Source organism: Sylvia atricapilla, chromosome 18 (genome assembly GCF_009819655.1).
Source record: "Sylvia atricapilla isolate bSylAtr1 chromosome 18, bSylAtr1.pri, whole genome shotgun sequence".
In the NCBI taxonomy this organism is placed as follows: domain Eukaryota; kingdom Metazoa; phylum Chordata; class Aves; order Passeriformes; family Sylviidae; genus Sylvia; species Sylvia atricapilla.
This window is the reverse complement of record NC_089157.1, coordinates 11,409,731-11,423,591: the sequence shown is the minus strand read 5'-3', so window position 1 is coordinate 11,423,591 and position 13,861 is coordinate 11,409,731. Positions and strand designations below refer to the sequence as shown.

Sequence of the window (13,861 nt, the reverse complement as noted above, 5' to 3'; positions counted from 1 at the left end):
CGGTGAGAATAACTTGGTACCAGCTTTTTGATTCTCCGTGAGCTGCAGAGACTCATTTGTGCGAGCTGACCTCAAGTGGAGACAAACAAGTGAATCCTAATTCAACTTGTAACTTCCTTTTGCTGTTGATCCGCTGTCCTGCTAAGCGTGCTGTACAGAGCTGTTACATTTGGAAGAGTTGGAATGTGGAGGAAAGGTTTGTAACAGTGCTGTCAGAAAAGCTGATGGCATGGGCATGCTGGGAGGTGCTCTGTTCTAAACCCTGTTTGAGCAATATGCCAGGGATGAGGTAGCTTGGAGTTGGGTATCCTCACACCTCTCGTGTCTGGGGTGAGAGTGGGTTACTGTGCCAGGCTGGTCCCACTCTTCACTCGTAGGTTAATTTCTGAGAGGTGCTAAAGGAAAGATACATGCCTATTTTAATGCTGTGACATGGACAAGTTGGAGGCATTTTGAATTGGGTATGTGTGACAAGGAGGTGCAGTAGAGGACCCCTCAAGGGAGCACTGCTGCTGTGCAGAAGCTCTTAAACAGGCATTTGTCCTCTGGGCCTTTCAGCTCCAGGGAGGTCTGAGGGGCGTTTGGGAACTGCTTTATACCCAGAGCTGGTTAGAGCAAGGGCAGCTGTGTGTTGCCTGGCAGGTTAGAGCCCTCCCAGTGTGAACAGGACTGGTAGAAGTAGGAAGGATGGGTCTGTACCTGCTGCCCTGTGAGCCTCTGCTGGTGGTTCTTGGCGACGTGGGACCTCAGGAGTGAATCTGTAAGTTTACACTTTTTCTATAAAACTGGTTTCAGTTGTTTTGTTTTGTTTTTTCCTGTGGGGAGTGTGGGGATGAAGTAAAGATTTTAAAGCTAAACTTTTAATTGGTTAAAAGGTAGAAGTGGGCATGTTTGAAAAGCAAGACCCCTTTACATACCTCAAAGACAAGACTGAGGCTTGTGCAGTAGTGTGGGCTCCAGCACAAAGCACTGCTGTCAGCAGAGTCGAGGTGGATGTGTGCAGGCAGAAAACAAGCCTCTGGGCCCAGCTGGCTGTAAGTCTTCATCGTGGTAGCAGTTCTTTTCCAAAAACAAAGTCTGTGCTTCTGCCACAGCGTTTGAGCAGGTTTTGTGTGTGGTGAGCAGTCAGTGCTTTGCTTCTAACTCCTGTGCTTTTAAGTTCACATATCTTGTTTCTGCTCTGGGTTGAAGCCATCCCAATGCCCCAGGCTAAGATTTGGGGAAGCTGCCTTTGCCCAGTTAGCTTCTCAAACATATTCCTGTCCCCTGCATCAGGGCTGGGGAGCAGAGGGGGATTTCTCTGACCCTCTAGCTCTCTTACTTCTGGCAATTGTTTCTGCTGCCTGAGGCCAGAGTGTGAAGTCTTGGACTAGACAGTAGTTTCCCATCTTCTGAATTCACCATGGCTTGCTGTCTTGTTTTACAGTTTTTGGCTCTGCCCAGATCTTGGCTGCAATTGGAAAAGCAAATCATACCTAGCTACTGCTGGAAATACATCCTCAGGGTAATAAATAATAAAGCTCACGTAGAAATGGGAATACTTCATAAAAGATATTTATTGGATTAAAGCAAGTTATATTACAGGAGGAGTTGGCAATTTTAGTCACATTATCTTATATCAAGCAATGTGAAACCAACAACACATGCTTTTGCTATTAGAAGCTAAATGTGATGTGGTTGCAAACAGCACCAAAAAACCCCTTTTCATTTTTCAGATCATGGATGTATGCTCTAGACAAATTTGAGTTCTGTATTTTGTGGCATTCCTTGGATGATAACACAAAATCATTTCACCAAGTGCAGGAATTGTTTGGACTGAACACATAACTGCTTACAAATAATCTTTTATGTCACTCATGACTCTGCTCACATGTCTCTGCACCCCACCCCTGATTCAGATCTGTCTAGTACGGTAATATTTAGAGAGAAGCAATGTAGAGTTACGCAGAATTTGAGAGCTGTTTTTTATCAGTCCTGATTGTGAAGTCAGCTTTAAAATAGCTTCCATACTGACACTGGCTTTGCAGTTGGTAGTTATTTCATACATGGTGCGTGTCAGAGAGCAGTGTATGTGAGTTCTGTTGTTGATTCAGGAAGAAAAATGTAGTTACACTAAACAAATTCTTTACTGTTCAAGACACTGCAGAAATTAACTTAAAATCCTAACCTGTGGGAAAAGAAGAAAGGGATCAATTGCTGTCTTTGGTCTGAAATGTTGCTTTCTTTGAGTCCAAAACTATGAAAGGCTCAAAGTTCACTTTACTCACAGTTTCAAGTTTCTTTAATTATTTGTTCACTGTTATGGTGAATTCTGATTCTCTTGTTGCCTGGTAGTTACCCAGGGCAGTCCACTTTTAGTTTTAAATGTGAGACTGGACACCTCCAGTGCTGCACCTGAGAGCACAGTGCACGAGGTACTGTACTTACACACCTTACATTCTTTTGATGGCCGGATCATTTTCAACCTCAATATTGAAAGCAACAAGACCATTAAAGGAAAAGCCTAAATAAAAGGTCACATTTTCATTGCCAGCGGGCACTGATTCACGATGGAGTGGCAAGATACTGAGCTCCTTCACGTGACCACGGATAAATAAATTCCTGTCCTTGGTCCAGCCAGAGACTCTTTTGAGATTGTCACGGATTTGGGGAATGTTCCATACGGTTCCATGCAGCCACTTCATTCTCCTCTCGTCCAAGGACCCCACCATCAGTTTGTCAATTTTAGTTTTGTGCACGATCTTACTTAAGCCGTAGCCCTTTCCCAGAAAAAAATGGGTGTAGATTCTTTTCTTTCTGGTAGGAACATCTTTCATTTTGATGTCATATAAGCGCTTCAGGGTTTGAAGGGCTGAAGTTAAAATTTCATCTTTATCGGGATTAGGCTCTTTGTCTAATGCATCATCTGGCCAGTACAGCAAGGTGAGCAGAAAAAAGGCACTTGCTGGAAATGCTCTTTTTCCTTTGCAGAATCTCAAACTGAGCTCACGAAGAGTTGACAGTGGAAGGAGTTTGGCTGATCCTGGTGCTAAGCAGGCTAATGTGATGTGGCACAAAATAAAATTGATCAGATCATTGTCCTCCAGCCTGTTCCTCTGTGGGTTTTCTGGATAGAAACTAAGGATCCTTTCTACCTTTTCAGCTGACCTGTTCTCTTTCTTATCTGTTAAGAATGACAGGATATTGGTGACATTTCCTCCACCACTCCTATAAATATTCATGCGTCTCATGAACTGAGTGTCAGGACCATTGTTGCTGTCATCAATAAGTGATACTGAGATGAAGAACTTAGCGTATACTGCTGACTGGTGTCTCAGCCATTTTCTGGGATTATAAATCTGTTCTTCATTATCATCATTTTCATCATCTTTCTCTTGGTGTTTATCTGTTTGGAAATAACTTAGTTCTTCTGAAATCCATTCCAGAGCATCATACAGGTTCTGGCGCAAGCCTTTTAAGCGGGAATGAAGCGTTCCCCATGGTTTTTTTATGTCTTCAGGAATGTAATCTGTGGTGAGGTATTTCACAAGCTCAGTATATTCCCCCTCTGGACTTCTGTGGAATACAGGCAGTGTGGACAAAAATCGAAGAAGGCGACAACCTACTTCAACTTCTCCAAAGTAGCCAGCATTGTTCATACTTTCACGTTCTTCCTTTGCTGCCCGTTGTGCAGCCCTGAAGCATTTCATAGCTTTAAGAGCAAGATTTATCTTCTCAGTGATCGTTTCAGGAGTGTCCTCCTCTGTCATTTTATCCACAGTGAAACTAAACCATCTCCTGTAGACTTGACCTTCGGTATCCAGAATAAAAGAATCATTTGGCAAATGCGATTTTGCGACCTCTGCCCATTTTTTCGCATCTTCAAATTTTTCGTTGCTGTAATTTAATCTGGCAAGCTGTTGGGCAAAAAAAGGATCTTTTCCAAGGAGTTCATATGCAGCTGTTAAAACAGCAATGGCTTTTTCACAGTCTTCAGCTTCACAGACATCTTCAATGAATGGGGAGAAGAGAGTATCAGTATTGTCACCCCTGCTTCTTTTACCACGTCGAATAAACAGATGCCTGATAAACTTTATGAATTCTTGTCGTCCAAATCTGTTTTCAAAGAGTGCCTTTTCCTGAAGAAGAGCTGTTGCAAGTTGACTTAGTGATTGGTTCTCTGAAAGCTGATGCAGAATTTCTTTTGCGACCAGACAGTGTATTATCCGAACAGACGAAATATAAGTGGTACTTTCCCTTAGCTCAATAAAAATCATTCTTACTTGTTCGCTCAAGTGATGTTTGAAATCATACGCTCTTGCTTTACTCTCTGTATATGCCCCCAGCCCCAGAAAAGCCTCACAGTGTGACAGTGAAATGTATGAATTGGGTACGTAGCAGTTGAGGAGCGCCACGTAACGCATCAGGCAGGTGTCCCGAGAGGCAGGGTCAATGCCTTGCAGTATGTGCTCCACTGTGTCCGACACGTACTTCTGATTGAACTCCTCACACATCAGCACAAACGTAAGTATGAATTCTGGCTCGTCGTATTTCTGCTGCAGGTTTTTAAGTTTGGTGTTGAACAGGTTTTTCTCTGACGGTGTCAGTTTGTGAGTGACAGCGACTGTGTCCAGTGGTGAAACCTTGCAAAGCCTTTCAGGGTTATTGGATCGTCTGCAGCATATGAAGATGAAGTAAGGCCTGGAGGTATTCATTGCCCTGGTTGTTACAGCCTCCGTTAACTCAATCTGCAGTTCTTCAAAGTACTCATCATCGTAGTCCTCTATCAGGAGCAGCACAGGGAAACAGTGAGTGATTTCCTTTTCTTCATAATCTCTAAGGGCGAGCACATGATTACAAACAATTGAAGGTGAATATGAGGTCTTGATAACAGCACATCTAAAACGTTTTCTGTTTTTCCATAGAACTTGCCTTGCTATTGTGCTTCCACCACTCCCAGGATGGTGAAATATCTTTAGTTTAGCCACAGAATAATTTTGTCCAGCTCCTCGTAAAATGCCATCCAAGAGTTTACTTGCCTCCGTGCATGCTTCACGTTCAATGATGTCCCCACAGAGTTTTTCATCAGCAAGCCACAAGTTTTCCCACATGATTTTTTTCCCATGGTAGAAATTTTGTTCTATTTCTTGCTTTTGTTTTTCAGTCAAAAGATTCAGTTTGATATCATCACATTGGTCAGCACAAAGGATTTCTAGGGAGTACAGCTTCTCTTCTTCGCGCGTGGGAAGCGTACACACGCCTCCAGTGGAAGTTGGCAGGTGTCTGGGTTGGGGTGTAGAAGGCAGCATGGACTGGATGGTGGCATCCACATGACTGAGCTTCATACCCACAACACTGCATTGTTCTAGGGTCTCGATGCTGCAGGATGCCTGAGCTAGATTAGCCCACCTTCTGTAATTGTCTCTGGACTCTGCAATGCAGACGATGTACTCCATGCCGTTCATCTCTGTGTAGAATTCCTGAAAAGTGTCCACAAGTGGTTTCTGCACTGGTGATAGCAGTAGAAAAAGCACAATGAAAGAGCGCTCTGGCAGAGTTTCCTCGCAGATACAGGTAATTACTTTCTTCATGTATTTTTTTTTTGTTCTAATCCATGTGTTTTCATCACAAGATTTTTCATCCCCAAGGAAGTCACTGCGCCCATTGCAGAATATCCAGCTGGTCTGATCAAACAGTTTCTGAGGGGGAGAACCGTCAGTCTTAAGTTCTTCAAAAAAATCCTGTAAAAAATAAGAATTTGTTTCATGGTGCTCTTTGTATTTGCTGTACAGCCCTGACACATTGGAATGTTCATCGAAGTCAAAGACACAGAAAATGTTCAAGTGCATTAAAAAGTTGATGTGGTTCAGATTATCCTGTTCACATCTGTTTGTGACGAGGATGTACCACAGAGAATCATCCATGTAGCTTTTTCCATCATTTAGTAGAATTGATAACTTTCTTCCTAAATCTTGAGGTATTGCTGTAGGTACTTGTGTGCTGGAGAGCTCAGCTTTTTCTCTTTGAGCATCCCTGTCTGGCACAGCTTGAATGAAAGCAGTGAGCTTGTTGCGCTGCACGGGTTCAGACTTTGCTCCTAATCTCTGGTAGAGAGCTGGTTCCTTGGTCAGGATCACCTTCTGACCATTTTCATTGTATTTTGGCAAATAAACTTCAAAACAATTGTTCTTTACCAAGCTGAATGTCGGTTCGATGTCAACCTCCACTACAAATCTTTGTTCCTGAGAGTCCCTTGAAATCACTTCAACAAACACAGGCGGGTGAATACATTTCCTTGCAATTTCTTGCAAATCATCGCAAAAGCACTTTTCTATATAGTCCAGTGCATCCACAAAGTCTTCTCTGTTTTTGACCTTCACGCCGACGATCTGTCCGTGTTTCCAGCCCTCGTCCTCAACACTGTCCATGACCCCAAAGTGGATGGTGCCGTTTGTCCGGGTGTTCATGCAGGCTGCGGCGAATCGTATCACTTCAGAGGCAAACTTGGATTGCAGTTGAGGTTTGTTCAGTTCTGCAGCAATGGCAAAAGATTTGTATTCGTGGCAAGGAGTGATTAAATCACTGACTCCTGATTCTGGAGGAAGAACTGTGTCTTTCACATATTTGAAATCAGTATCCTGACTTCTAAACGGCCGACAGTTTCTGAGCTCTAAAACTTCATCAGCCTTCTGAAGCTGGGATTTCTTGCTGCTTTTTTGCTTCTTGCCAGAAGTAGGAGCTGTGTTCTTGCTGCTGGTTGTCCCCCCGGGAGCAGGGCTGCCTCCACTGGCCGTGCCCTGAGTGCCTGGGCCTGGCTGTGCATCTGTTCTGACGGGTGTCTTGTTGCTCGAGTCCTCAGCTTGCTGTGCATTGCCCTGGAGCCGCAAAAGTTCATTTCTCTTGTGGATCAAGATCTGGATTTGGCCTTTCTTCATTCCCATTTCTTTGAGGAAAGACTCGTCCAGTTCCATTAGTGCTGGACCTGTCACTTCTTCTTCATACAGTGCATCTACATACTCCTTCTTGATTCCAGTAGATTCCAGCCAGCATTTGACATGATTCTCAACCCATTCATTCACAGGTAATGTTTTGTAATCTGGAAGTTAAAATCGTATATTACTAATACAAACTGATGTTTGGCTGCACTGTTAGATTATTCTCTACCAGTCACATTCAGGGAGCATGTCTTAACTTCTCAAATATGTCAGTTCTGATTACTAAGTATCCAAAACCTAAATCAAAAGCAATTCTGAACAATGGTGCAAGACTAATAAATCAGCAAAGCAGGAAACTAGGAAGGAGACTTGGAAATGATCCTCATTGCAGAGAATGATGTGATAAGGTTTATGGGAATTGACAGGGCTGGATTCCCTAAACTGGACAGGTTTGGGTAGATCATTTACTCACTTGAGTCTGATTATTTTCTGCTAACTGAGGATAGCATCAATACAAGCCCCAAGGGGATGATAGGAGTACTGATTAGTTCCCCACTAGAGATGAATCCTTCAAATCCAGGTATTAAAAAGTAAATTGCTACATACAAAGTAGAAATGTTTTGAAAGCAATACATACCCATTGTCTTTGGTGAGGGAGATCCTGCTGTTAATGAACAAGACCCTGAGTGGGGGAAAAGTAAGTCTTTAGATTTACAGTTCACAGTTCTGTGATAGTTCAAGCTGATTTTGGTGTTCTGATTTCCCAACCTCCTCCCCACCTTTTTGGTTATTTCTGTACTTATAAAAGCTTGTTCTTGCCAGCTACACTGCTTCTGTGTGAAGGCAGCTGCTCCTGCCTCTGACACACGTGGATGTGAGAGAAATAAGGGGTTGCTGGAGAGACTTGTGCTGACAGCTGAGCCCAACAGTTCCTTCTGTTATATACTGGAGAAAAGGAGGCCCCTCACCACTATATCCCCCAGGTTCTATTTCTTACTTTTTATTGCTTTTTCTCACTTTCCCTGCCTTTTGTGCCTTCCCACTTGCTTTTCCTTCTTTGGTGGGTGTGCTCCCTCCTCTCTTTTCCCACGTCTGTTCTGGTGCTTACCAGAATTTCCAAGAAGCAGTTCGACTCTCTGCCCAAGGCAGCAGAAGGTTTTCTGTTTAGTGGGGTGTCCTGGCCTGAGTCACGACATCCTTCCTGTGCCCACCTCCATTCCAGGGGCTGAGAGATGGGTGGCAGCAGGGACAGCCTGTTCTGTCCTGCAGGAGGAAGGGGTTAAACACACCTGCTCAGTGTGACAGCAGAGAGAGGGGACGTTCACAGTCAGGAGTAACCATGGCCTGGTCACCAGGGTCACAGTAGAAGGTGCACTGTGGTGGTGGTTCTCTCAGTGTGGTGTGGAGGCTCCTCTCTGGTTCAGCAGGTGCAGGAGCTCAGCCTGCTCCAGCCCTGCAGCTCGTGGTGCTGAGCAGTGCTCAGAAGTGTCAAAAGAGCAGCCACCAGTGCAGCTGGTCAAGGTCCCCGCAGTATCTGCAGGAGTAATCGCGGTGACTAAGGGAAGGAGAAGGGCGTTCACTCCCCGGGACCACGGCGGGGCAGGAGGTAAGTTCAGCACAAGGGGCTGGTTTGGGGAGACCCCGGTTCTGGGAGAATAGGGTATGCTGGAAGAAACCAGCAAGTGCACATTTACCTTTCTGCATCTGGTCAGCCCTGTGGAGGCGTGGGCTGGCTGAGGCACCAGCCTGGTGGAGCTTTGTGGTGGGCTCCAAGGGTACGGGCCTGCCCTGATGTGCCCTGGGCGTAAGGCGTCCCCCAGAGTAAGGGTAAACAGCTTGGTTATGAACATGGGAGACCATCGTGCAGCCTTCCCCGAGAAAGGGGCTAAAAAATACCCCTGAAATACTGGTCTTTTATTACCTCTGGGCACCTCCCAGGGCTGGGCTTGTACAATCGGCTCGCGGGGAATGCCGTCCCGCCCCTGTCTCTGCCCCAGCCCGCTGTGACAGCTGACGTCAAGGAGCTTTTCAGAGCCGAGCGCCTTTCCCGGGAATCGAAACTGGAACGAAGCTTGAGCAGAGCGGGGGCAGGGCTGGGGAAGCGCGGGTCCCTGATCGCTCCTGGGTCCAGGAGCACCCGGGGACGGCGGCGGGTTTGTGGGCAGAGCTGTGGGGCAGAGCTGTGGGGCAGAGCTGTGGGGCAGAGCTGTGGGCAGAGCTGTGGGGCAGAGCTGTGGATAGAGCTGTGGATAGAGCTGTGGGGCAGAGCTGCGGGCAGAGCTCTGGACAGAGCTGTGGATAGAGCTGTGGGGCAGAGCTGTGGGGCAGAGCTGTGGGGCAGAGCTGTGGGGCAGAGCTGCGGATAGAGCTGTGGGGCAGAGCTGCGGATAGAGCTGTGGGGCAGAGCTGTGGGGCAGAGCTGTGGATAGAGCTGTGGGGCAGAGCTGTGGGGCAGAGCTGTGGATAGAGCTGTGGGGCAGAGCTGTGGATAGAGCTGTGGGGCAGAGCTGTGGATAGAGCTGTGGATAGAGCTGTGGGGCAGAGCTGTGGATAGAGCTGTGGATAGAGCTGTGGGGCAGAGCTGTGGATAGAGCTGTGGATAGAGCTGTGGGGCAGAGCTGCGGGCAGAGCTCTGGACAGAGCTGTGGATAGAGCTGTCTGCGCCCCGCTCCCACCTCTCCGAGAAAGACTCTGCCCAGAGTCCCGTGGAGCTGCCGAGAGCTCCTGCCCCAGTGGGGTGGCCGAGGGGACAGAGCCGGGCTGGTGGCAGTGGAGGGACATCCTGACTTTTGGTTAAACCTGCCGCCAGTAAAGTGGCCCGCCCGGCCGGGCAGGAGCCGTGGGCAGCGCACGGAGGGCTTACCTTGCGGAGTGTCCCCAGTGTCCCCAGTGCTGTCCGCCTGCAGGAAAAGGGCTTCCAGAGCAGGGACGGAGGGAAGATGCTCCAGCACCTCTGGTGCCAGGCTCTGCACGGGCAGCAGTCTGAGCAGCTCTCTAAGTTCTGCAGCCGTCTTGAAAATGAGTCCGGAAATCAAACGGGGAAACCGCTTTTGACAAAATTCCCGCGATGATGTCTCAAGTCTCCGCCCCCTTCGCAGCAGTTTATTGCCGGGTGGGGCTGCTGTTACAATCCAGCAGCCTTGGCTCCACCAAAACTGGCTGGTTGTCAGCATGGGGAATGGGATATAGCTATTCTTTCTTTTGTATTTTTCAGATCCACCTCACTGCTCTCTGTAGGAGCTACCTGCTCACTCCAGGGCCCCTCACCAAGTAAGGAGTGGAGAGGCTCCTCGTCCCAGCCCTGAGTGCCACTGGGGCCGAGGAAGTTGTGCTGCAGCAGAACTATCTCAGCGACCTTCTGCTTCCTGTAAAGCACGTGATGGGTTAGCAGCTCAGTTTCACCAAAACCGTTTATTTATGGGTATTTCTTTATGGCACAGCAGCACAAACTGCTGCCATTTCATCTCACCTGCCTCAGCCCCCAGGCTGGAGGGGGCTGGGGACTGTCCGAGGCTCCTGGGCCTTGAGGGAGGTGAGTGCTCTCCTCACCTGAGCAGCTCCTGATCCTGTTGGAGCAGCAGGAAGGTTTGAGCAGGCCCAAAGAGCTGGCACAGGTCCCTGCCCGCTGGAGGCAGGACTGGGCTCTTCCCTGCTGCCTGCCCTGGGCACACAGCAGCACTGAAAACCACGGGGGCTTAATCTCAGTACAAGTATTTATTTAGTAGATTTATAAAAGACCTTTACATGAAAAATACAAAAATATGAAATAGGCTTTGAATCTTTTCAGGTAAAATTACCATTATTTTTTCAAGCTTTAGAAACATGTAACCTGCACAGTTTGGCATCTTAGGTAAATTGCTCTCACACATTGTAAAAGTAGGGGGGAAAAAAACCCCATAAAGTAGCTCTATGTACCCCATCATACATATTCCTGGCAATAATTCATTTAAGACTCAATGGCACAGTCATACAAATTCTCGTGTTGTAATTTCTCCTTTAATTAATTCCACTGAAAGATGCAGTGTCACTCTCCTCTTCCAGTTGTTAGGATAATTAAATATAAACACAAAACTGATTAAGACTGATTTGGCATGCTTCATACTTGTACCACTTGGATTTGATACCACTTTGTAGTAAAAATTAAATAAATAAAAATACATTAAATAAATATATTGTAAAAGAACACCCCTGTTACATTAGATTTCAGCATTTCTTCATCTTAGCACATGTGACACTGTCACAGCTTCAGGGCCAGTGTAAAGAAATACTGCATCTTTAACCACACAGGCTCCTGTGGATGGAATTTCCAGCCCACACACACAGGAGCTGAGGTTCTCCAGCTCTGTGGCACTCCTTAAACACTGCCTTGATTTCAGTGCTCGGAACAGCTCTTGGTTCCTGTTTGGCTTCTCTTCCCAGGACTCCTCTCACCGCTGCCGCTGCCGCTGTGGCCTTTCCTTACCCCTGGAGGGACATTTGCAGGTGGTGAGTCACAGGCAGCTCCCAGCTGCCATCAGTGTTTGCTGCAGGTACTTGAGCAGATCGTTCTCATACTGTGAGTTAAGTCGAGGACTCTTCAACCTCTTCTGTGAATACTGGTTCATATTGAACACCAAGGCTTATTTTCAGAGTAGGCACACCTTGCATTCATGTTTCAAGTCAGTATTTTTTAAAACTGTTTCTGCTTAAGTATGAGGGACTTATTTTCCAGGGTAGTATTGATTCAGTGGAAATGGTACTTTCATACCATTTTTGGATAATCATGAATGATTCCCTTTACAATCACTGTGGTGTGCCTAATGCCCAATGTGGCAATAGTGCAATGGCAGGTTTAGATTATTTGCTACAACCAAAGGGCTCCTTTTGCACATCCCAGTCCCGACTAATTATATGATTTCAATCACTGAATTGCAATTTTTTTGTAGTGAAACGTATCGGTTACAAAATCACATACAGTACAGGGATATTGGGTGATGGTTGTATCCAGCTTTTGTCTTCATTTCCACAGTCTTGACAACTGCCTTGGAGTCAGTACCTCCATCCCCAGGGTTCATCACTTCACTGCTCGTGCCCTGGGCCCCACCATCTCCTGAGCCAGCACAGGCACAGCTACAAGGCACTTTTTGGAAGCTTGGTTTCTTCAGAGACAGAATTCAGCTCTTTGATCCCACTTTTCCCTGCTAAGGGAAGGCCTGTGCTTGGAATGTTGGTCCCAGAGAAGAAAGCTCCATCCCTCTCCTCTCAAACTGTCTCCCCTGTAAGGCTCAGCTCTCCAGAGTCCTCAGCATAGTAATGCTGGAAGAGTCTTTCCTGGCAGCAGATGTGCATAGCGTGGTAGGTGTGCAGGAGCAGGCGAGGGAAACGAGCTGTAAAGTAACACACAAAATCATCTGGGATGGAGCCCAGGGTCTGCTGCACTTCAGGAGGCAGTTCCCTGTAATGGTGCTTCTGTGGAGGAAAACACAAGAGGGAAAAACTCGGTCAGAGGGTTTGTTCAGAAGCGTCTTGTAAACAAAGCTGTTGGTGTTCCTGGACACAGGAACCTCCTCCTGGGCTCTTGTAAAGGAGCTCAATCCCTAAATCAGGCTGGCAACAGCAGCTGGAGGTAGGAGCCTGGAGTGCACCAGGAAAAACTCCTTTACCTTATTTCTCATCGCCCTCAGAAGGTCCCGGACGGAGCCACCTTTATAGGATCTGAATTTTCGAAGATCTGCAAGAGAAACAAATTTTTTTCTGTCTTGTGATGCAGTTGTAGGTGCTGGGGGGGTGTGTCTGCAGCCCCAGATCCTTGTAGGTGTGTTTCAGTACACAAACACCTACTCGCATTTGAAACACTTCACTGGCAAGTAACAGTGATGTGCCAAACCTGAGACAGTGTTGCCTTATGTTCGTGTCCCAGCGAAGGGAACAGCAGCTAATTCCCACTCTGGTAAATGCTGTCCATTACCTGTCTGAAGAGGAACAGTGATGTGCTCTCTCCAGTCCAATTTCACCACTTCTCTTCCACCTCTTTCTAACTGCTTGACTATTGGACCGTCTAAAGATTCTTTCTCTATCCGGTCACTAACATCCTGGAAGAGACATTCAGATTATTTCTAGTTTGATTTCCAAGTTTCTCCCAATATTTTCAAATTTCTGCTTCTGACCAAGTACTGCCTGTCCTGGTAGTAAAGTTAGAATTCCACTTCACTCCATGACAGTGCTTGGGAATAGGAATAGAATAGGAATAGAATAGGAATAGAATAGGAATAGAATAGGAATAGAATAGGAATAGAATAGGAATAGAATAGGAATAGAAGTTCCCGAGATGATTCATTTCACCCTCTGCCAAAGCCTTTTTAAAGAGGAGAAGGCTGGAAAGGGTCTCAAGCCCTCACCCCACATCAGGATCCAGTGCATGGTCACTCCTGTTCTTGGAAACCCTCCTGGCCAGGTTCTCTGTGGGTACTGCAGTTTCCTCCCACCAACTGACCTTTGTACCATCAGCTCTGGCCCCTCTGAAAGATCTGCTGTAGGACTAAGCCCATTGCTTAGGATCCCCACCCCGGTTTTACAACTGGCCTGCCTCTCTCCTCACAGTAAGGCTGGATTCTATGAGCTCAGGCACAAAAGAGAGACTGAATTCGAGACCTGAACAAGTCCACAGGAGCCCTGAGAACGGAGAGGAGAGAAAAGGTCATCACAAACCTGAAAGAACTGGAGCTGTTTCTCTAGACTCCAAAAGAAGGGGTGTTTGAGCACACAGCTGGCAGATGGCCGCTTCTGAGGGTCCATGTTTATCATCTGCTCTATTAAATCACGGGCAACAATGTCTTCTGCAAGGAAGAGCATGTAAGGAAATTTACTTCTTTTGTTTTATTTTCTCTATGCTCTTAGGCTGTAATGAAATGTAAAATTTTTTAATTTTGTAATATTTTGTACTACTCTACTTCCTCCTGTCCTGCTAG

At 46.6% G+C, this 13,861-nt stretch overlaps 2 protein-coding genes and 2 long non-coding RNA genes across 7 annotated transcripts in view; 2 read left to right on the top strand and 2 right to left on the bottom strand.

The window, feature by feature from the left end:
- Positions 1-546: 546 nt before the first annotated feature.
- Positions 547-1,456, top strand: LOC136369508 (uncharacterized). The gene is made up of 2 exons (XR_010745032.1): positions 547-760; positions 876-1,456. It is a non-coding gene; the product is annotated as an uncharacterized lncRNA (long non-coding RNA).
- Positions 1,457-1,538: 82 nt separating this feature from the next.
- Positions 1,539-8,583, bottom strand: LOC136369503 (sterile alpha motif domain-containing protein 9-like). 2 transcript variants are annotated; one of them, XM_066332389.1, is made up of 3 exons: positions 8,023-8,583; positions 7,552-7,596; positions 1,539-7,075 (listed from the first exon to the last, which is right to left on the bottom strand). In XM_066332389.1, exons 2-3 carry the CDS (start codon positions 7,553-7,555, stop codon positions 2,433-2,435), a joined length of 4,647 nt encoding a protein of 1,548 aa, XP_066188486.1. In that variant the 5' UTR covers positions 7,556-7,596; positions 8,023-8,583; the 3' UTR covers positions 1,539-2,432. The 2 variants fall into 2 exon arrangements, with proteins under 2 accessions (XP_066188486.1, XP_066188487.1); XM_066332390.1 differs by having other exon boundaries at positions 1,539-6,838.
- Positions 8,112-10,323, top strand: LOC136369509 (uncharacterized). Its single transcript, XR_010745033.1, has 2 exons — positions 8,112-8,192; positions 9,787-10,323. It is a non-coding gene; the product is annotated as an uncharacterized lncRNA (long non-coding RNA).
- A 286-nt stretch (positions 10,324-10,609) lies between these two features.
- Positions 10,610-13,861, bottom strand: part of ERN1 (endoplasmic reticulum to nucleus signaling 1) — a 31,263-nt gene continuing 28,011 nt past the window's right edge. For all 3 annotated transcript variants that reach the window (XM_066332394.1, XM_066332393.1, XM_066332395.1), the window contains 4 exons: positions 13,602-13,729; positions 12,862-12,985; positions 12,557-12,624; positions 10,610-12,362 (listed from right to left, as the gene is read on the bottom strand). In XM_066332394.1, coding sequence (XP_066188491.1) covers positions 12,156-12,362; positions 12,557-12,624; positions 12,862-12,985; positions 13,602-13,729 — 527 coding nt within the window. In that variant the 3' untranslated portion in view covers positions 10,610-12,155. The remainder of the gene's footprint in view (positions 12,363-12,556; positions 12,625-12,861; positions 12,986-13,601; positions 13,730-13,861) is intronic.